The 23,714-nt window shown below is 38.0% G+C and overlaps 1 protein-coding gene across 1 annotated transcript in view; it reads right to left on the reverse strand.

The window, feature by feature from the left end:
• The window catches only part of PARD3 (par-3 family cell polarity regulator), a 550,937-nt gene extending 528,837 nt beyond the window's left edge, over window positions 1–22,100 (reverse strand). The window contains exons 1-2 of the mRNA XM_047066308.1: window positions 22,089–22,100; window positions 21,704–21,805 (exon numbers count right to left, since the gene is read on the reverse strand). Coding sequence (XP_046922264.1) covers window positions 21,704–21,805; window positions 22,089–22,100 — 114 coding nt within the window. The remainder of the gene's footprint in view (window positions 1–21,703; window positions 21,806–22,088) is intronic.
• Between the last annotated feature and the right edge of the window lie 1,614 nt (window positions 22,101–23,714).

Here is a 23,714-nt window from a genome sequence, read left to right on the forward strand (position 1 = left end):
TAATTTTTTACCATATATGTCATAATAATATGTATTTCCAAACTCCATATTAACATTAAAATCAAGAAAAGTAAAAACGCTTAGGGACTGATCTTACCATATAATGCTGCAAGATATATTTAAACATGGGGCTTGGTAGAAATTGAAAAGGGTAAAATGCTTGCCAAAATATGATTATATGTATTTCCAAATCATAAAGAATTGATTGTTTAAGCATGAAGTCAATTTTTCCAATCATTATAAAGATCGGCATTTGCCACACAAGCTATAACTGCTGTAAGAATCCAGAAGTTGCATTCCTAAGGGGAAAGAGAAGTAGGTCATAAATTTCAAAAACACGTTTTATGGTTTTAGAGATACAACTCTAAAATCGACATATTGCTGGAAAAAAATCCTGGGTTTAGTTACATATGGCTTTTATTCAAAAGGTTAACCACTCTCCTTTTCACCACTTACACTATTATTTATACATACTTTTTTCCCCTCTTTCTCACCCACTCTTATGATCAAGAACAAAACTGAAGATTTTTAAAGCACAAATCAACATAAATTACAGTGCACTTAATTCACAACCGAAAACGATAAACAAAAAATTTACCACCAGCTGAGCACCCCCTCTAACCAAGCAGCTCCATGCTCCCATGTGGCATACACACAATCTTCTTTTCTGATTTTACAGACAGTTCCTCACTGTGATCGTGTATAACCACTAGGACATAATATACATTATATTCCCTCACTGATCAACTGCATCGTATCTGCTCTGTTTTAATCCACTCCCTGTGGAAGAACTGTTGCCTTTCAAAATATATATACTGATCCTCCAACTACCTAAGTTTTTGTATTCAAAATGAGAAATGTTTCACACTGGTCCTTCCAAAATTTGGTAGCCGATGCCTGTCTTGGTCAGTATTATGATGTGGTGAGATGACCATCTGAAGTAAGGGATACAGAGAAAGGATAAAGCTACAGACCCTGGCCTCACTTGATTCTTTCTAGAAAACTGTATTTAACAGTCTTTTTTTAAAATACCTTTAAGATAACAAATTCCATCACAGGAATTCATCACCTTCGTGTATTTCACCTACATGCACTTCACTTCCCTGTAATATTTAGGTCTTAGATGCTCTGAATTACTCTATTTTTAAATCCACAATTATCACAGCAGCCTACTTTAAACCTGGCTGTCATTTCAGAACAAATTCTCTTATTAAAGAAATGTCAATGGAGAATTGACATTGGAGAACTACAATTAACACCCAATGGCCGACACAACGTGCCCCCCCCCCAAAAAAAAAATAACTAAGGAGAGCCTGCTTCCATGAAAATCAGAAATTTCTCAAACTAGGATACCATGTTTTGAGAAGAAAATTTATCTGACCTCAGATAATCTGAGGGTAGCAAATAATTAACGTTTGTATTTTTTAAACTACTATTTTGAGTACTATGATCATCACATTTTCACCTAATTACATGGGGTAAAGCTAAAGTTAATATTTAAAAAGTTACAGGCTACTCTTGAAAATATGAATTTAAGCTTAGGAATTTCACATTAATTGAGGTGGGAAAACGCAAGAATAAACAACTTTTGTAACATAATAGTAATAACAGATCAAATTCCATAATATTTTAATATCTACACAACAATGTCCCAGAACTTATCAAGAACACATTGCCTTCCATAGGGTTAGGGGGATGGGCAAAATGGGTGAAGGGGAATGACAGATAATAGGCTCTCATTTATGGAGTAAGTCACGGAGATGAAAGGTACGGCACAGGGAATGTAGTCAGTGATACTGTAACAGTGTTGTATGGTGACAGGGGTACCTGGGTGGCTCAGTCGGTTAAGTGGCCAACTTTGGCTCAGGTCATGATCTCGCTGTTCATGAGTTCGGGTCCTGTGTCGGGCTCTGTGCTGACAGCTCGGAGTCTGGATTCTGCTTAGGATTCTGTGTCTCCCTCTCTCTCTGCCTCTCTCTCTACCTCTCTCTCTCTCTCTCTCTCTCTCTCTCTCTCGAATAAACATTAAAAAATAGTATTGTATGGTGACAGGTGGTAGCCACACTTGTGGTGAGAATGGAATAAAGAACAGAGCTGCTAAATCACTATGCTGTACACCTGAAAATAATGTAACATTGTGTGTCAACTATACCTCGATTAAAAAAACAAAACACATTTCTCCTTTACATCTGGATGACATTAGTAGCCAAAACTATTTTTCCAGCTATGATTAGGAAACTATGCTGATAAGGAAGCGGGAAAAAAACAACTCTTCCAAGTTGTCCATACACACTCAATCACTCTCTCTCAAAAGAACAACCTGTATTATAACCACTTTATAAAAAAGGAGAAGTGTTATATATTCCCAAGTTGTTAAATACTCAAGCAGTTTTCTACTGGCATGTAACAAGAACATATGTTTTAATGTTTTATGACCAACAGTGTCGTACTTAGAATTATACCAGACATATTTGCATCTTCTCATGGAAAAGAAGGGCCACATCTATAATGAAGAGAATAGGGGTGCCTGGGTGGCTCAGTCAGTTAAGCGTCCGACTTTGGCTCAGGTCATGATCTCGCAGTCTGTGAGTTCGAGCCCTGCGTCGGGCTCTGTGCTGACAGCTCAAAGCCTCAAGCCTGCTTTGGATTCTGTGTCTCCCTCTCTCTCTGCCCCTTCCCCACTCATGCTCTGTCTCTCTGTCAAAAATAAATAAACATTATAATGAAGAGAATAACTAGCATAAAAACACAACTGTGTGTGTACAGAGCTAGACTCCAATTAACTAACATTCTTCCACATGTGGCTCTTAACAGAACATGGAAAATTATAAGAGAAAACACGTTAGTACGTTATCTTCTCACACACACACACACACACACACACACACACTAGGTAGTACAAATTCTAGAATGTTTAATAGAAACCCCACCAAATTTCTTTTGTTTACCTGGGGATAATTATCAAGGGGGTTCAAAATAACTACCTTTAGGCCCTAAAGTATCAAGACAGCATTATTTTGAATTCTGTGTATTTTACTTATAAAGGAAAGGCTTTTTGATAAACTGTAAACTGTATATCTAACTTAAGCTTTCTTTTTGAATTTCAAAAAGTCATCTAACTTTGAGTTAGTTTTTCCACCATTAAGCAACTTTGTCAGAATGCATCATTCTGCTGACTTCTACATCTAGATTGTAATTCTCTATAAAATCAAGATCTAGAAGGCAGCATACACAGATCGATAGATAAATAATCACACATTAGTGTTGAAGTAAATGAGTAATCCACACACTGACTCATGCACACATCCTGATGCATGAATTTCTGCCATTTACTTCAAAAACCAAGTTGTGTTTTTGCTGGGGCAGATTTTTCAATCATACATGCTTTAAAGTCAAATCCCTTGCCTTTTAAGCCCAGATAAGTGTCCAATATATGGCATTTCAGCTTCTCTTAGCTTTCTTTTCCATTTAATACGTGATCTCAATTCTCCTCACAACTCTCAGAGTATATAACCCCACCCCTCAAAAAATATACAAAACAATGATTCTGAAGCTTGTATTTTCCACAGAAACCTTTGCTCAAGCAAAGTGACATACAAAACTGAAATTGTATATGGCTGCTTAAATGTCACACACTGACATCTACAAAAGAAATGTTCTAAGAAGGAGATGTATCTTGCTTGAGGGGGGAAAAAAAGTGTCTGTCTTTTTCATTAGTGTCACATACTGTCACACACAAAATGACCCAGACGCTTTGTGCAGAAAGTCTAAGCAAGCTCTTCATCTACACAGCCAATGTCCCCATGCACCCTCCAAAAGACTGCATGTCATCTTTAAGATGAACAAGTAATATCATTTTACCAGACAGGGTGGAACTTAATCATTTAAAAGCATGTTTACGAGAGCAAAATACCATGACTACTATTACTACCCCTGGAACTACAAGCAATTAGAAGCAGTTTAGGGCAGGAAGATAGAAATGCTCAGCAAAATTTAATTAAACAAATTGGATTTTGGCAGAGAACTACACCCTGCTTCTATAAACAGTGCCATGGAATCCTTAATGACAATACAAGGCACTCATACTGAAATTCTCAAGTATCGAATGCCAACACATAGGCCTCCACCCTCAAGTTCAAGCAGAGTTTTAAATTCGATGATTCTTCAAGAGGGAAGAGAAAGGATTTTGCCAACTGAATCAGTACCTTTAATTTCCTCATTCCTTTCTGGTATTATTTTCTGTACACTCTACAAAGAAGATCTAATTTCTTAAAAACAGGTTTTACTCTGTGTTCTTAACACAAACTATATTGATCTGAACATAAACAATGTCACACTGAAATGGTTCAGGATTGTTCAGAATTCTTAACCAACAAACATCTATTATGGCTGTGATTTCTGCGGGAGGAAATACATTAGAGATCTGGAATGTCCCAGGACTTGATTTCTTTCTGATATGTCAGTATTCTCCATAACAATAAAGAAAAGCAGAGTAAAAGATGAAACTAAAAGTACTTAGATTTAGCAGATATTTGAGGAAAAAAGTAAGTGTGGAATGGATGATATAAAACAATGTCCAGTATCCACTTCTATAAACCCTTGAGAGATGTTCCAAAACACCATCATTCATAAACTCACCAGATAAATATTGGGCTACATTTGAGCTATTAGAATGAATTAGTTCTGAGCATTTAACTGTAATGCTGAAAACACAATTATTCACCCCAGAGCGACATGGATATCATTTAATGGAGCTCAAAAAGAAACATTCTACCAAAAGACCACTGGGGGGCACACAACCCATGGCACTTGTCCAAATATAAAGGAAAAAAATATCATATTTATGTGATTCCTTACACATTTTATGTGTAATTTTTTACCAATTGTTGCTGATAATTGAAAAATAGCCTCAAAAACAATAACATTTAAAAAGGAATTTTTCATGTCTAATACTTTCAAAAGACACATAATGCATTATCTGGACAACCTAAAGTTATATACTCAGCACAAAAATAGTAAAACAAAACATCAAGAAAGCACACAGAGTCTGTTCCCATCATTTATATTTCCATTCAGTAGCCTCAAAGTATTTTTTAGGAAAAATAAATTTACTTCCAAACAGTCTTCTGGAACACTATTTCTATGAAATTATATAAACATTAATTCACTTTTACTCTAATATTTTGTTTATGCACAAAAGACAACTAATCCTTTCAGTGAGATGTTAGGTAACATGCGTGTCCTCCTAAAACCATATTTTGGTAGAAGATTTCATTTTGGTAATCAGAATCTTCTGATAACATTACAACTTTGTGCTGTAACACCCAACAAGTAATTTGAACCCATGTAATAGATCAATAAACATACACACAAATAATAAATACCACAAACAGATTGATGGCACAGAAAACAGCAATATGATTTTGTAGCTATAAAAGAATGTTCAAAGTAATCAAGGAAATTTTTCAAAAGAATATTAAGGAATAAACACAAGGAATGTTACTTTCAACTCCACAGAAGATTTAAAAGGACCAGAAATCTCTATACCAACCTGCCTTTTGCTGATTTCTGAAGTAGCTCTTTTGAGGTTCAAAGACCTTGAAAACCTCAGTGCCCTCAGTGAATCCTTCCGAGAGGTACCAGAAAAAGAGTAATACCTCTTCGCGTGTTTCCTCTTCAATTTGTCCGCCATCTCAATCCATTAAGAAGGCAAACTCCACAGTGACGTAGATTCCAAAACTAACTACAGAATAAAATGATCCCCAAATACATAGCCCCCAAAATCCAAATATAGGACCTGTGTTTTACTCAGTCCTCTAGAAAGGGTAAGAAATTGAAAATAAGTGGACAATATAGGCCAGAATCCTTTCCACATGTGACCCTCAATGGAGGCACAAACTTTGCATATGGCAGCATTGATTCCTGGTTCACCAGGGAGTCCAGAGACAGGTTCCACCACACCAAATGAAAACAACCTTCACCAGTTAAACAGGCCAGGGATAGTGTGTCAGGAGTAAAACAGGGTGTAGCAACTCATCTTGGAGTCAGCAAGGTGTGAGTAAACACACCAGGTTCAAAAGAAGTCTCCTTAACTCATTCCTTGCCAAAACAGACAGAAGGCTACAGGATACTATCAAATCACAACTCCTACTTCAAAACAGGAGCCCTCTTAGCACAACTATTTTTCAATCTCCTTGAACATCCTCTTTTTCCAATGAAGGAGAAATGAAGTTATCAAGTCTCACATATCCAACTTTTTTGGGGTGCCTCAGTGGCTCAGTCAGTTGGGTGTCCAACTCTTGATTTCCACTCGAGTCATGATCTCACAGTTCTTGAGATCAAGCCCTGCATTGGGCTCTGTGCTGGCAACATGGAGCCTGCTTGGGATTCCCTCTCTCCCTCTCTGCCCCTCCCCTGCTCTCACTCTCTAACTAAATAAATAAATAATTTTTAAAAATATATAGGACAAAATATTCACAGGAAAATGAATTAGGAGTCTGGAATACCTCTCCTCTGTCCCAGAAAGGAGAGAAAAAGTGTTTTTATGTCCCTTCAAAAGACAACAAGAGCATCTTTCCCTCACTGTATCTCAGGTCTAACAGAGGTGAGGCTGAGTATGAGAAGAGATCATGAAAATAAGATACACAAGAAAATGGAGAACTGGGCTTCCAGTGAGTACTGAACACTGTGAATATTTGCAACACAATTAATACTTGTGTCACTATTAATACTAGAGTGTCACAAAACTCAATGCATTAGGACACACACAAGCCTAATCCAATACATTCAACGCAATATTTTTTAATTTAACTAATAATATTAAGAGTTTCCTGTATTTTTAATAAGAAGCATACATTATTTTTAAAACATATATACATACCAAATATTAAAGAAACTACATGACCGAACATTAGCCTATACCAGAATATCTCAGCAATAAATAATGCAAATACAGGAATTTTAATGGTGAAATTAAAATTCACCATATTCAATTCACAATATTGGGGGCGCCTGGGTGGCTCAGCCGGTTAAGCGTCTGACTCTTGGTCTCAGCTTAGGTAATGATCTCATGGTTTCATGAGTTTGAGCCCCACATTGGGCTCTGTGCTGACAGTGTGGAGCCTGCTTGGGATTCATTCATTCATTCATTCATTCTCTCTCTCTCTCTCTGTCTCTCTCTCTCTGTCTCTCCCTCCCTCCCTCTCTCTCTGCCTCTCCCCTACTCATGCTGTCTCTGTATCTCTCAAAATAAATAAACTTAAAAACTAAAAATTAAAAAAAATAAAGGCAACAATATTTAACAAAGACTTATACATTGCAGTGCTGTTGGAAGTGTCATCCCAGTCTCCAGTGAAAAACAGAAATAGAGTGTGCTTTTGGAAACTCTTAAACAATTTGAGAGAATTATTTTATATCTGTTAACTCTGAAAATAGATAAAAGCAAGCAAAACACAAGCCAATTCTTTCTTATAATTAATTTCCATTGCATTTTACATTGTATTGGTCCACCACAGAATGAAAAACAAAACAAATCTAGTCCTTCACCAAAGCAGTTTGAGGAGCAGAGATCTATTGTGTTAACAGGTAGGAGGGAGACTATCAGAACTTAAGAGAGGGAAAATCAGAACCAGCACTAGGGATTCAGAAAGCATTTCTGGTCTGGAGACTGACCTGAACATCCCTCCCACCTTAACTGCCTGAATATTCCCACCTACATATGAACTATTTCCTGCTGTGAAAGTACTTGGAATTATTTTAATTTATCCTAGAAAAAAAAGATACAACCAAATTATAGAAAACTTTTAGCTGAAAAGTATTTTGTTAGCATTAAAATCTCTTCCTGTTTTACAATGGATCCCTGAAGGTAACCATTCTGTATTCATTTCAGTATCTCAAATTCTGTCTGGAATGGAAGAGATGCTCAATAAACATATCTGGACTAAATTAAAGAAAATGATGCTGTTACAGAAAACATTAAATGCAGCTTTGTTTTAGTCTAGAGTTCCTACAACAGAAATCTCTACAATTCTTGCTAATAACAAAATGCCTGAGAACAGTCATCATTTGACTGTCCCCTTAAAAAGAAGTGGTTGTTGGGGTGCCTGGCTGGCTCAGTCGGTTAAGCATCTGACTCTTGATTTCTGCTCAGACCATGATCTCACTTTCTGAGTTTGAGCCCCACATCCAGCCCCCCAACAGGGACTCTGCACTGACTCACTCTCTCACTCTCTCTCTCTCTCTCTCTCTGCCCCTCTTCTGCTCACACTTTCTCTCTCAAAATAAACATTTTAAAAAGTGTTGCTTATCAATTTCTCGTAAGTAAACAAGTCAAGTAATATATGAGACATTCCAGTGCAAGGAATATCAGAATTCTGAAATACAGGATAGAGATTCTAGAATCCCCTCACTCCAGGTAAATTTCTGATTTTATACTATGTGCTTTTATTATATTAACTAAGCTCTTCCTGGGGTGGCAGTCAAGTGAATGCCATCCAACAATAATGGTTGGTTATGAAACTCACAAATTTCTAGTGGCTTTTGGAGTGTGATTTTTCTGTACCTATATTAGAAATAATGCTACCACTCTCTTGTGTCTGAGAAGCAATCTCTCTGCACTGTCTCTTTATAACCGTTGACACTCAGTTGTCTTTCTCAAAAACAACCTAAATCTAATTTTATCTTACTTTCATTCAATGGTGTTGATTCAGGAGAACTTGAGTTCCTTTTCCACTTTTATATTAATTTTCCAGTTAAAATTTATTAGTATTTTCCATCATAATCAAGGCAAGTGTTAACTCATGGGCGTGTACCACAGGAAAAAAAAACCAACAAAGATTATGAGGTTAGACTTATTGCAAATTTTTGCAACCTGGAAATGATATTTGTCACATGCCTTTGAACTCCATCCATTCTATACAATGGTGATTTCCAAATTCTTATCTCCAATTCTGATCTTTCCCTTGAGCTTCGGACCTACACATCCAGTCACCTACTGGACAGCTCTATTTGGAAGTCTCAAAGGCACTGCAAAATCAGTTAAATGTCCCAACAGGAAGGAGACTTGACTGCCCCCAATCCTGTATCCTCATTCCACTCCTAAGTCTTCTACTTCTTCTATTTAAATGAACCTCCCCCAGTAAGTGGAACCTCCATACCCCTTACCCCACTTGCTCTAGTTACAACTCTAAAAGTCACCCTTAATACTTTCTTTGCTTTCATTCCTCACAGCCTGAAATCCTAGAAATTCTAACTCCAAACATATCTCAACTCCATTCATATTTCCCCAACTCTACTTGAGGTTCAGCCACCATCACCTCTTCACTGGATGCCAGTCTTCTCACTGGTCTTTCTCCCCTTTCTTGCCCACCCACAACGCAGTCTTCCCAAAGTAATCTACAAATATATATCTAAATATATCACTCCACAGTTTGACAGTTCAAAGGCTTTTTCTTATTTTTAGTATCAAGTCTCAAATTGCTTAACATAGCTTTAATATCCCCCCTTTGTCTCTAACTCCACCTATTTTCCCTCTCCCAATCGCCCCCTGCATCCAAGCCGCACTAATTCCCTCTGGATCCATGAACACCTCAACCTTTTTCCAGTTCAGGCTGCTGTACATGCTGCTCCTTCTGCCTAGAGTCCTCTGCCTGTAGCTGTTCTCATCGATTGAAATCCAGCCCACCTGACTCCTCCTGAGGGCTGGCTTTACCAACCAGGTTAAAGAACCACTCCCACCTCACCTATTCTCTATCACACCCGAAACTCACTCCTCTTAGTCTATTTCCTCATTACAAGGAGAGCTCTGCAAGATCAGAGACCCCTCCCCCATATATCCTCAGCACATCCAGCTGTTTGTCAAATATATTAGGGACTGAAAGGTATTTATTGAATAAATGTAAGAAAGATAAAATGAATGAATCAGTGAATCTGTAAGATCTTCTTAACCTTTGCTCAAACAAAAGTTATCATGGTAGTTTGATATATGAACAAGGGGCATCGATACACATGAATTGTGGTACAATTATACATGACACTAAGCTCTTGACATTTTAATAAAATTTCACATAAGAAGGCTTAGTAGTCTAACATAATTAAAATATAGTTAAAATCCACATATTTACTAGCCAAACTAACTTCTTTCTCCAACATCAACTGAGAATTAAAAATGTTTACTATTTGGAAACAAGCAGCAGCCCAAAGAAGTGAAAGAAATCTTTAAGTATAGGAAACACATTTGGTCTTCCCAGTTTAAAAGTGGCATGGGACCATATCTATCTTGCAGCCTTTATATGAGATGTAACCATATCCCGCTATAGTGTGTACTATAGTGACGTTGAATTATGTTTAATTTTCTTATTTACGCCTGGGTGGCTCAGGTGGTTAAGCGTCCAACTTTGGCTCAGGTCCTAATCTCATGGGTCATGGGTTCGAGCTCTGCATCAGGCTCTGTGCTGACAGCTCAGAGCCTGGAACCTGCTTCAGATTCTCATTCTCACTCATTCATTCTCTCTCTCTCTCTCTCTCTCCCCCTCCCCCACTCATGCTCTGTGTCTCTGTCTCTGTCTCTCTGTCTCTCTCTCTCAAAAAAGTAAATAAACATTTAAAAAATTTAAACTAAAAACAAAAATTCACCCATTTCTCACTGCCCTCCTTGTACCCATCAATCTATTCTCTATGTCTGTAAGTTGAGTGTAGGGAGATGTTCTCTATTTTAGATTCCACATATAATAGAGATCATATGGTGTTTGCCTTTACCTTATCTATTTTACTTAGCAGAATGCCTTTGAGGCCCACCTATATTGTCACAAATGGCAAGATTTCATTATTTATATGTATATTCATATGTGTGTGTGTGTGTGTGTGTGTGTGTATATATATATATATATATATATATATATATATATATATCACTTTCTTCATTCATCCATCAGTGGACAGTTAGGTTGTTTCCATGTCTTGGCTACTGTAAATAATGCTGCAATGAACATGCCAAATATATGGTTTTGAATTAGTGTTTTTGCTTTCTTCAGATAAATGCCCAGAAGTAAAATGGCTGAATCATATGGTAGTTCTATTTTTAATTTTTTGAGGAACCCTCATATGTTTTCCATAGCGCACCAATTTACATGCCCACAATGAGTGCACGGGGGTTCCCTTTTCTCCACATCCTCACCAACACTGTTATTTCTTATCTTTTTTTATAATTGTCCTTCTAACAAGTGTGAAGGGACATCTTATTACGGCTTTGTATTTCCCTGATGATTAATAAGACTGAGCATCTTTTCATATATCTGTTGGCCATCTTCTATCTTTTTTGGAAAAAAGTCAATTTAGGGCTTCTGCCGCTTTTTTAATTAGATTGTTTCAGGGGTTTTTTTGATTTTGCTGCTGAGTTGTATGAGTTCTTTATATATTTTGGATATTAGACTTATCACATATATGATTTGCAATTATTTTCTCACATTTGGTAGGTTGCCTTTTCATTTTGTTCATGGTTTCCTTTGCTGTGCAGAAGCTTTTTAGTTTGAAATAGCTCCAAAATGTTTGTAGTTTTATTAGTAGATTTATTCTGGAATTATACAAGGATCTAAGAGTACAAAGCCCTGCCAATTTTCTTCTTCCCCCAATATAAAATCCAGGAAGAAAACAAATCTGGTACTTTCTATATAATCTGTATCCTTATGAATACTTGTGTGAATGAATAAATGAATGGATGATCTTCTGTATCATGTATAATTACTTCTTTGAAATTATTCAGATAATATTAATGAAAAAGAAACAAGTTATCCATCGTCCTCCTTTTTTCCTTTGTGTGATAATGTTTTATTATATACACAAAAAGTTGAATTTTACATATTTCACTCAAGATACAGAAGGGAAATTTTAAATAAATATTTTTAAAGACATAAATTATTATAAAGCACTTTTGGTAGCATTTATTCTGGAGTGCTTGTTTTGAGATATGCTATTTTTCTGGAGAATTGTCACTGTCAACCAGGTAATATTTTAAAACTGAAAATAAGGTCTGCCTCCCCACCCTCTACCCCCACAGCTGTATTGAGATATAGTTGACATACAACATAAGTTTGAGGTGTAGAATGTGTTGATTTGATACACCTATGTATTGCAAAATGATTACTACCTTAGTGTTAGCTAATACCTGCATCACATCACATAATTAACATTTCTTCTTTGTGGTAAGAATGTTTAAGATCTATTCCTAGCAACTTTTAGCATTTAATATAGTATTATTAACTATAATCACTATGCTGTACATTAGATTCATCTTAAATTTGTACCCTTTGACAGACATCACCTCTTTTCTCCCAGCTCCAAGACTCTGGTAACTACAATTCTAGGCTCTGTTTCTGTGAGTTCAGCTTTTTAAAATTCCATATGTAAGTGAGATCACATAGCATGTGTCTTTTCTCTGACTTATTTCACTTAACATAATGCCCTCAAAGAGTTCCATTCACGTTATCATAAATGGCAAGATACCCTTCTTTTTATGGCTGAATAATATTCCACACATAGAGAGATGTGAGATCTTCCATATCCATTCATCTGTTGATGTACACTTAGGCTGCTTCCATACCTTAGCTATTGTGAATAACACTGCAATGAACATGGGAGTGGAGCCACCTCCATGAGATAATGACTTCCTTTAGATATATACCCACAAGTGGGATTGCTGGATCATATGGTAGTCTATTTTTAGACTATTGTTTTCCATAGTGGCAGTGCCAGTTCACTTTCCCACCAACAGTGCATAAGGGTTCTCTTTTTTTCTACATCCTCACCAACACTTGTTATCTCTGCTCTTTTGATGATAGTCATTCTAACAGGTATGAGGTGATAGCTTATTGTGATTTTATCTGGCATTTCCCTGATGATTAGTGATGTTGAGCAACTCTTCATCTTATATCTGGTTGGCCACTTGTAAGAGTTCTTTAGAAAAATGTCTATTTAGTTCTTCTGCCCATTTTTTAATTTGTATTTTTTGTGTTTTTGCTATTGAATGCTATGAGTTCTTTATACATTTTGGATGTTAACCCCTTATCAAATATATTTTTTGCAAGCATTTTCTCCCACTCCATTGGTTACTTTTTCACTTTTTTTGATGGTTTCCTTTGATGAGCAGAAGCTTTTTTACTTGATGTAGTCCTACTTGCTTATTTTTGCTTTTGTTGACTCTGCTTTTGATATCAAGTCTATTTGTGTTTTGTTTTGTTTTTTAACAATACAGTCCTTGTTGGCTTTCAAACACTAAAAATTGAAACTGGGATCTTCACTGTTTTTCTGTTCAGAAAAATATGCATATTGATAGTATCCTGGAAATCCTCAAATGCCAAGGATTCGGAAAATAAATAATGTATTTCTTCCAACAACCATTACTGAGTACATATTACCAACCTCTTTTCAAATTGATAGAAATGTTAAATTAAAAAAAGGCAAATGAATATAAGTATGATAGAAATTTTTTACAAAAAATATCTAAGATAGTGTGACTTGTTTTTAAATCATTAGAAACTAGTACTAAAAGAATGAATGCTAATTCAATTTAACGATGGTGGTGGTAGTGATTGATGTAACAAACAATGATGATGACAATTACCACTTACTGGGGCCTTATTTTGCCAAAGAGCACTGAAACCTTAACACAAATTCCCAGATTTAAACTTAAATCTGGTACACAACCTTATAGGTAGGTACAATTATTACCCACTATTTAGAGATGAGAAAACTGACATTAGAGAGATTAAGTAATTTGCTGAAGCTCATAAAGTAAAAAAAGTCATGGAGCCAGGATTCAAACACAGGCAGTGTGGCTTCTTACCCACCAAACAATACGTCCATCTTTGATGAAGTAACATAAAAACAAAGTGCACCAAACCAAGGAACCAAGCCTGGCCTACAACTAATATGATAACTGAAAGAGTGTGAGACTCTTTCCCCTACTTTTTCTGACTCTGGGTGCCCCTACTCAAGCAAAGTCTTGGCTGCTTTCCCTAGGAAAGCTCATGACCAGCCAATACTGTGCAGGCTGTCCCCAATTTCAAAACTAATGCTTACGAAGAGCCTTTCCAATAGAGTGCTCATGCAGAAGGCTGAGCCCCCTTCTCTGTTCCTTCTACAAGCACTCCATATCACCACCACCACTGCTACACCTCGCCCTGCACTCCCCAACCCATCCACCCACAAATCAATGAGCTGTGGGCAAACCAGTACCCATAAAATATTTAATTGTTGGGAAACAATCTCTCTGAATTAATTAATTAGCATTTGGTGCTCTACTCAGCATTTAATTTAAATATTTTCTTCTTTAAAGCCTAACTAAAATAACTCCATTTAGGAGGAAATTAATCAAGTCATCTAGTTAATGAAGTCTATTTATACAAATCACTTCAATTCCAAGTTACCAAACTCTTTATATCAGTCCTTCCCTATGCCAATTCACATTAAAGTTTAAAAAGATGGTCCTATTCTAAATCATATTTAGCAATGCCTAATGCTTCATTGGAATAGGAAGACACATATTGGAATTAGGAAGACACAGAATTAAGGAGACATTACAAAACAGAACATCAGAAAACCCCCAGTTAATCACATACTCCACTCTCAGTGATAACTACTGATACTTTTCAGTGCGTCCCTTCAAGCTTTTTCTGACACACATAATTATTTCTACTAAAATTAGATGGTATTTCATATGTTGGCTTGGCCTGATTGTCGACAAATTTGTATCTGATTCATGAATTTATCTGCACTTCAATTCCAAACACCAACCCACCTCCAAAGCACTCAAAGTCACTAAATCAAGTCTGAATCCCTCATCTCCCACCCTGTCCCAAAGCTGGCCTCCTTGCAGCATTCCCTGCCTTGCTGAATAGCCCACCTCCAGGCTTTACCGAGTCAATCACTCTCAGATCCACCTCCTCCCCACCATCTGCACCTGGTCCAGCCTCCATCAATCCAACACCTCCTATGGCAAAATGTGCTACCTGGTAACCCTGCATCCACTCGGCCTCCTGTGCACACATCCTCATATTGCAGCCGGGGAGACACTTCTCAAACGTAAATCTGATCACCTAACACCCGATTTTCATTCACCTGCTCTTCAGATTCAGCTTGATCGTATTTTTTAGGCAAGTCTTGCTTCACCCTGACTTGGTTGGGGTACTTTATTCCACCTTCCATTGGCACCTTTCCTTTTCTTCAGACCATTATTTGTTGGTAACTCTACACTTCATTTCTGAGATTAATTCCAACTCTCACAATACACCATGAGGTCCCAGAAAGGAGGAACCACGTTTATTTTTGTTTTACACTACATAACACTGAGCATGATGCCTGGCACATAATAGGTGCTCAGTAAATTGGTTAGACTAACTAAAATTAGGACTAATAGTGTTTTTATCTTTCAAAGGAAATTATTACATGTGCTACATTATGGTGATGATGATGAGATCCCAGTTCACAAAAATTCCCACACGTTTAGTAATAAGTAAAGGAATGTATTCGTAGACCAAGTCTTCAGCAAGAAATTAACTGGGGAAAGGGAGGGGAGGATGAAAAGAAAGTTATCCTAGGAACTCCTCAGCCCACTCCTATCTCCAGGATATGGACATTCTAAAAATGACTGACCTCATGCTGAAATTTAGTGTTTTGGTCTTGACAACAAAGGAATTAAAATCTCAAAACTTTCTCTTATCAGACACTTGTTTGGCGATGATTTAAATAAGGAAAAAAAATCAAGTCTTTAAAGAAATTAAAATTAGATTTGTTGTAATTATGAGCTGTGAGCTCTCACTGTAATTTAAGCAGCAAGCCATTTCTTCACAGAGCAAAGTTTACTAATGCTTTAAAAACTCACTTTGGTATCACCAGATAAATTCATTTTAACAGTTCTTATTCCAGATCCAAAAATATGTTCTCCATTCTCATCTGAAGACTGTACAGACTGTGACTGCCTTCAGTATAAAAACAACAGACTGCTTCTCTCCACATTATCAATAACGAGGGCACAGAATGTATAAACGCCCTTTTTAAAGTACAAATGTACATGTTTCCCACAGATAACCAGGATACGCTTGTACCATCACCTCACTGGACACTGATTTTTTTATGGCTTGATGCCAAAACAAGTAAAATAATGATTTACACATAGTTAGCAAAAAATAACACCTAAAACAGTAGAAAATAATGCACTTTTAAAATTAAAGCATGTTCCTGGAGCGCCTGGGTGGTTCAGTTGGTTAAGTGTCCAACTTTGGCTCAGGTCATGGTTTCACGGTTCGTGGGTTCGAGCCCCACACTGGGCTCTGTGCCGACATCTCAGAGCCTGGAGCCTGTTTCAGATTCTGTGTCTCCCTCTCTCTGTCTCTCTCCCCTCCCCTACTCATGCTTGCTCGCACTCTCTCTCTCTCTCTCTCAAAAATAAACATTAAAAAATAATTAATTAATTAATTAATTAATTAAAGCATGTTCCTTACCTGAAAGTTGTGCCATGTATATATTTCAAAAGCAAGATTTACTACAACACGTTTTGGCAATACTAATAGAAAATATCTAACGGGGCAGTAATATTATGAACATAAGAGCCACAAAAATGACATCAGTTTATAAGTTAGAAGCTATCTATCAATGAGGAGAATAATGAAAATGTGTATATGTGCCTCTGTACTAGCTTTATTCTACATGCAGAAATTAGTGCTTGCCCATGATTCCAATAAATTTTGCAAGTCTCCTTTTCTCAACATGCTGAGACACTAGCCAGACTGCCCCCCAGAAAATATTGGGTTCTTCCCAACCAGCAGCAGTCCCCACAACAATCCTCCGTAGTGTCTGGCACCCAGTGTCCACTGCTCAAGCTTGTACAAACTTTCAGAAAGAGTTTAAATTGCTATTCCATTCAACCCTTCCTCCACAAAGAGCAAGGAACAGATAATGGAAGATATTTCCCAAGGTCAGAACCAAAATAGCACACACATGACATCATTCTTGATCAAAACAAAATGACACCCAAGTGTGACAAAGAAAATGCTTGCTACCACATCTTATGTCACCTTCAGCACCAAAATACAAAAAGGAAGACAGTGACGTGTAGAAGAAAAAGACATTCTTCCTGCTGCTCACGCACACAAAAGTGCCCTTCTCCCCAACTCTAAGCCCTTCACCAGTCTGCCTGAAATCTCTGTTAACGTTCTCACAGTTAGTCTCAAGCAACTGCCATGCAAAGGGAAGTGAATACAAAACATTTTTATTCTGTGATCTATTTGGAAATTTCAAGTTTTACTGTAGTACATGGAGGAATGACAGGAGGGACCTAGACCAATTTGAGGAGAACTGCGAGAAGGTTCACTAAAATAATAAATAACGAAGACCACACTGGAAGGAAATTCAGACAACAAATGGCTTGGCACTTGGGAAAGCTCATATAGACAAATGCATTACAGCTGTTCTAATAGGTGCTCTAGATAATATAAAAACCATTTCAGGTTTTCATTCTTTGGCAAAATGTCAGTTGAGAAAACAGAGAATTAGATACTAAGAGTAAATAAAACACCATGACAGCATACACACTCTGATTCTCTGTTCCCTTTTACTGGGAAGCAGCAATGCAGAGAAGTGATAAACAAATCAGGGCATATTTACATGCCCAAAGTAGATCTAGAATATTGTAGGTCTTAGAAAATCAAACCTACTCCAAGAAGCCAAAACAATCCATGCGGATACCATTTTGAATAAACTTGGGTAAAATCCTAGTCATTGGAACCATATAGGCACTAAAAGAAAACTTCTTCAGTGCTGTGCATTAAACTCTAATAATTAAAGGATAATGAGCAAAATCAGGTACTAATTAGGTACTTCAATTTCTTTTGCTAGCATTTGAATTATTGCCTCTTAATCTAGTATCCCTCTATAAAAAATAATTTTTCATAATTTCACAAACTCACAGTGAGCAGGTATATCATTTACACTTTTGAAAGAAACTTCCCCATTACAGAGACTGATGGCAGGGCCACTGAAGCACAGTCTCAAAGTTTAGTGAGCCTGAATACCATCTGGAGGGTTTATAAAACACAGATGCCCAAGCCTGGCTACCAAAGATCCTGCCTGCCTAGGCTAGGTATCTGCATTTTAAATATGCACCAGCACATTTTCATTAAGCAGGGCACTTTTAGGGGGAATTTTATTGTTTAAAAGAACTCCAATGCCTGTTTTAACCTAAAAGCAAAACAGGTGTCAAAATCCTTACTCAGAGTAGCTGCCAAAAATAGTTGAAAACACTCCAGGATGATTAAACCAGAGTCAAATTTCAGAGCCATGGAAAGGAGCCATACAACTGACTACATGCAACCCTTCAATCTGAATAATGCATCTGACAATACCATAAATGTAAGTGCTGAGATTTTGGATTATTAATTATATTTTTTATAGTTACAACTTCAAATGGGTCCTTTAAGAAGCTCATTTTTAAGGGCATCTCATGGTTTGTGAGTTCGAGCCCCGTGTCAGGCTCTGTGCTGACAGCTCAGAGCTTGGAGCCTGCTTTGGATTCTGTGTCTCCCTCTCTCTGCCCCACCCCCACTTGCACTCAAAAATGAAAACGTTAAAAAATATAAAACATTCTTCTTCAGGTTAAAGGATCTTTTAACTTGAATAGGAAATGCAATAAAAGATTCTAGAAAAATGTAGATTTGGGGGCGCCCGGTGGCTCAGTGGGTTGAGCATCTGACTTTGGCTCAGGTCATGATCTCACAGTTCGAGCCCTGTGTCAGGCTCTGTACTGACAACTCGGAGCCTGGAGCCTACTTCAGATTCTGTCTCTATCTCTCTCCCCCTCTGTCTCTGTCTCTCTCTCGCTCTCTCTCAAAAATAAGTCAATAAACTTAAAAAATGTAGATTTGTCATCATCAAATTCACATAACATAATATAAATATAAAAATTAAACACAGTTTATTAAGTATCCTCTGATTTTAATATGCAACTATTTTAGAAGATCATTCAGTTTGTCTCTTCTTCCATTCTTTTGTGTGACCTAATAGTTAATTGTGTTGAAAGAAGAGTATTATTTTCCGTTCCTGAGTAACAAATTACCCCAAAGACCTAAACAACAGTATCAACCACCTTAACCTAAGTGATTTCTATAGAATACTCACTCCAACTGCAGAACACACTTTTCAAGGACACACGGATCATCCACCAAAATGCCACATACTAACCCTACGATAATAGCACATTTCAAAAGATTTTTTTTTTAATCATACTGCAGAACATCTACATCTCAATACTCTACCTATTCAAAATGGGAATACTGTGGAGAAGGTATTTGCTGGTTAAGGTGCCGGGAGGAAGGGTGAGAAACTGTAATGTGTCATAAAGCATGACTGCAGGTGCTGAGGGTACATGAGTCTACTGAGCTCGGTGTTCTCAGGAGCACTGACACAGCCCCCTTCCCACTCATACAACAAGCCAAAGTCCACGGAGGGTTACTCCAAGCAACACGCCAGAGTGAGGCACACCACAGAAGCATCTTATAAACTAATTTTTATTCACTCCATTCAAAGGCCTAAAGTCAAAGCATGAAGCAGGTTCTGCCTCAAGTTGGTATCATCCTAAGTCTGTACACAATCAAAAAGGAAACACAGGAGGATAAATACAGGCATTCTTAGAACACAAGAATGCCAAAGACAAAAGTACGCAGATGACCACCTCAGCTTTCTCCACAGTAACTAACTAACCAAAACAAGTACCATACCAGAGTCCATAAATTCGTAACATGAAATACCATGTGCAGCTATGTTGGCATAGCCATGGTTAATGAGCATGGAAATATATTTATAATCAACTCAAAGAGAAAAGGCAGGCTACTATGCAATCCTTTTTATTTAAAAGAAAAAGAGCTGTGTCTGTATCTAAACAAAAAGAAGAGTCAGGATGCAAAGCCCACTCAAATAACAACAGGGATGAGCTTTGAGCAGCAATGGGATCACAAGTGATTACTTCCTTCTTTATAGGTTCCTTTTCTTCACAAAAAGCTATATGATTTTTATATCAAGGAAGGAAGGAAGGAAGGAAGGAAGGAAGGAAGGAAGGAAGGAAGAAAAGAAGGAAGAAATGGGGACAAGGAAAATATTGAAAGATTAATACAACCTAGTACATCTCTTTGTAATATTGTGGCTGGCCAAGGGCACCTGTTTGAATTCTTTATAAACCTTGACCATTGCTTTAAGCTTTGAAGTGGAACCACATAATAAATTGACTATAATTTAAGTTTCTAGATAAGTGGACTGCAGGAAAAGGATTTGAGAGTCACCTTATCCCTGGCTCACTGAAAAGCCCAAAACAGAGAAATGACACCAAGAGAAATAGCAGCAAATCATAAATGGGCAGAAAGTTCTGCATTTTTGACACAGTGTGTTCCTGGACCACAGGAGCTACAGGGACAAATCCTGCAATGGCAGGTGCTAGTAAATCAAATATCCTTGAATTTGCACACCATTTGATACATGAAATTTTTCATCTTCCTTAAGATTTCAAGAAAAAATAGAAGACATCCACCAATTCTGAACCAGGCACTATGCTGTGAGAAAGGAGGAGTAGAGAAGACATGATAGCTGCATTTAGCGAGCTCCCAGCCAAGTCCTCCAAGAGGGAGGATGAGGCAAAGGGTCAATGGGGGGGGGGGCAAAGGGGGAGGGGAGGAAGAAGGAGGGGGAGAGAGAGAGAGAGAGAGAAGAAGAAGAAGAAGAAGAAGAAGAAGAAGAAGAAGGAGGAGGAGGAGGAGGAGGAGGAGGAAGGGAGAGAAAGGGAGGGTAAGAGAGGAAGGAGGAAAAAGAAGGGGAGGAAGAGGGCAGGCAGAGGGAAGAAGGGAGAGAAATCTGTCCAGGAAAAACCAGAGAGAGTACTAGATGACTTTGCCAGCTTCCAACCCCATGATGATACATTCTATGTGCAGCTGGCAGCCCTTCCCTAAAGTGTGGCCAAAGGCTGCTCAAGCCCTGTCACCTCGTGACTTCTACGTGCAGAGCCAAATACCCTGTCACAAATTCTTAAAATACTGAATGTTACTTCTTTTCCTCCTCCTCCTCCTCATTTCCTCAAAGAGCACAGACAAAAGGGTGGGTGCAAGGAGGACACTAAAGTGCCACGTTCACAATGCCAAAGTCACATACTACACTGAGGATGGCATTGCAGTGTGAAAGCCCACCAAGAGCAACACTGAGGAAAGTATGGCTTTCTGAAAGCAGAGCACACACCGGGAGGAGGCCTGGGATGCACCTGCCCCCTCTGCAGCCAGTGTGCTGCACAGGCCAGCTTTTTGGGATAGGCCAGCGCTCGGATAGAACTCAGAGACCTTGCGTTATCACACCCTGAAATGGACCTCCGTTGTCAAGAAAGATGTCAGGTTTGGTTAAAACAAAAGGAAAAAACTGGCACAGGAACTTCTTAAAGATACTTCTATTTAAAAAGCTACAATTTTAAAATTCCAAGACATAGTAAACCTAATAATGTCCAGGGGTCAAGAAAAGCATTACACCCTAGAGTTCAGGGTAATGAAGTCTCACAATATCATGAGTGGCCCTAAGGTTCTTTAAAGTATGTGTCTCAACAGGAAAGGAAGTACTCCCATCTACCCGCTCCCTCTCCAATCTTCACTAAATGCATCCAGAGTGCCTTCCCTGGATGTGAACTCACTCTGTCTTTATCATCTGCTACATCACAGAGGGTGTCATCAAGGTCTAGTATTCCTCCATCTCCATGTTCAAGTCTATGCACCTGTATCCAGTAGTTTGGATCCTGTGGAGAAGAACAGAAACACCAAATACAGCAAGTTAGCATCACCAAAGGAAATGCAACAAGCTAAACTGTGATAATTTCTTGCCCATAAAAGGGAATCAACAATATTGCAATTGACTGAAAATTCAGGTAGTCTCCTGTCTCTGCTGTTGTCAATTTCTCTTTTATGATGGACTTAAGCAGACTCTTTCCTTTGGCCGAGCTGCTGAGACATTGTTATAACAGGAACTACAGAAACTAGCACAAGTCATTGCATAAAAAATATTGGTTTCTTAAAGTATACTCGGTTTCCCATTGTCCACCACAAAATAATTTTTAATCCTCTCAATCCAATCCACACAGATATTCGAAAAAGCAAGCAACATCTATCACATGTCTGAAAAACTCATGTTACAGCCTATCTGGGGGAAAAAAAGGAGGTTGCTCAAAGTAAGCCCTACAAACAGGTGTAAATATATTAATACAGAATAATGCTGACAATGCCATTAGTGAGCAAAGCAAGCTCAGAACAATGTGTGTGATTGGAGTCTATTTTTGTAAAAACAAAGCTAGATACAACTGTATACATACACATAAAAATATCCCCAAAAATACACACCAAAATGTTCAGTGGTTATATCTAGGGAGTGGGATTGGGAGAAAAGGAAGATAGAGGACTCCATTTTAAATTTTGCACACTTCTTCATTGGGTGTGTGCACACCTGAATATGTATACACACATATATAAACACACACATATGCAAACACACACACATACATATCCATACATATGATAATATAAAACCATACTTTAAAATAATACTTGAGGGGCACCTGGGTGGCTCAGTTGGTTAAGCACCAGACTTCAGCTCATGTCATGATCTCACTGTTTGTGGGTTCAGGTCCCACATTGGGCTCTATGCTGACAGAATAGAGCCTGGAGCCTGTTTCAGATTCTGTCTCCCTCTCTCTCTCTGCCCCTCCCCAGGGTTCCTGAACCACAGCCTACATCGACTGACTCACACCTTGAGGCCAAGGAATTCATATCCATAGGAAGCCCTCCAAGAGAATGTCTAACACCTAAGGATCACTAAAACAAACACTTCGAAAAAATATGGAATTGTCAATCCTTGTCACTTTTTCACCAGCACAGAAAGCAGCTCAGACCCTAATTCTCAGTTATTAAACATTACCATAAAAACTACTAGTGCAAATAGCCTATAGTTACTCTGCACCCTCATTTGTCTGGCTTTCTTTCAAAGGAGTCAGTACTCAAATTGGTTGTTCATCTAGAACACAGAGAGACTAAATTTGTAAAACACACAGCACACATCTCTCCCTCCTCTCTCTCTCTCTCTCTCTCGCTAACACACACACACACACACACACACACACACACACACACACACACACACACACACTGTGGCATCCAGCTTCATTCTTGAGCCTTACTCTGCATGATTCCCTGACTACAATGTCCTCCAGAGAGTCCTTAGGGACACCTGTTGCTATGAATCCAGTAGTGCTCCAAAATGTGTCATTTCTACATTTGTTGAGCCATCAAAGAAAAAAGTCCCAAAACGAACTATATCCCTACTCTTCCTTACCAAATGGCATTAACCCTTCAAGGGAAACTAGGAATAATCAATATCCTGCAGGTGAATAAAGAAAGCTATACCTTAACCATCATTCCATAGCCACTTAGAACAGGGCCATCCTGCCTTCCTCTTCCCAAGGAAGCTGTAGGATGACCTAATCAATTTAAATATCAACATTCATTTCTAAAAAACTTTCATACACAAAGAAGCAGACTGACCTCCAAAATGTGACTTATAAAACCTGCTCTTTAAGCTTCCCAGTCCTCCACACTCGCTCCATATAAGGTCATAATCTACAGCCTTTCCAGAATATTTTTAGCTACTCCTTCAAA

Source organism: Lynx rufus, unplaced genomic scaffold (assembly GCF_022079265.1).
Source record: "Lynx rufus isolate CCGP_SWC_20201006 ecotype Redwood Valley unplaced genomic scaffold, mLynRuf1.p SCAF_7, whole genome shotgun sequence".
NCBI lineage: Eukaryota > Metazoa > Chordata > Mammalia > Carnivora > Felidae > Lynx > Lynx rufus.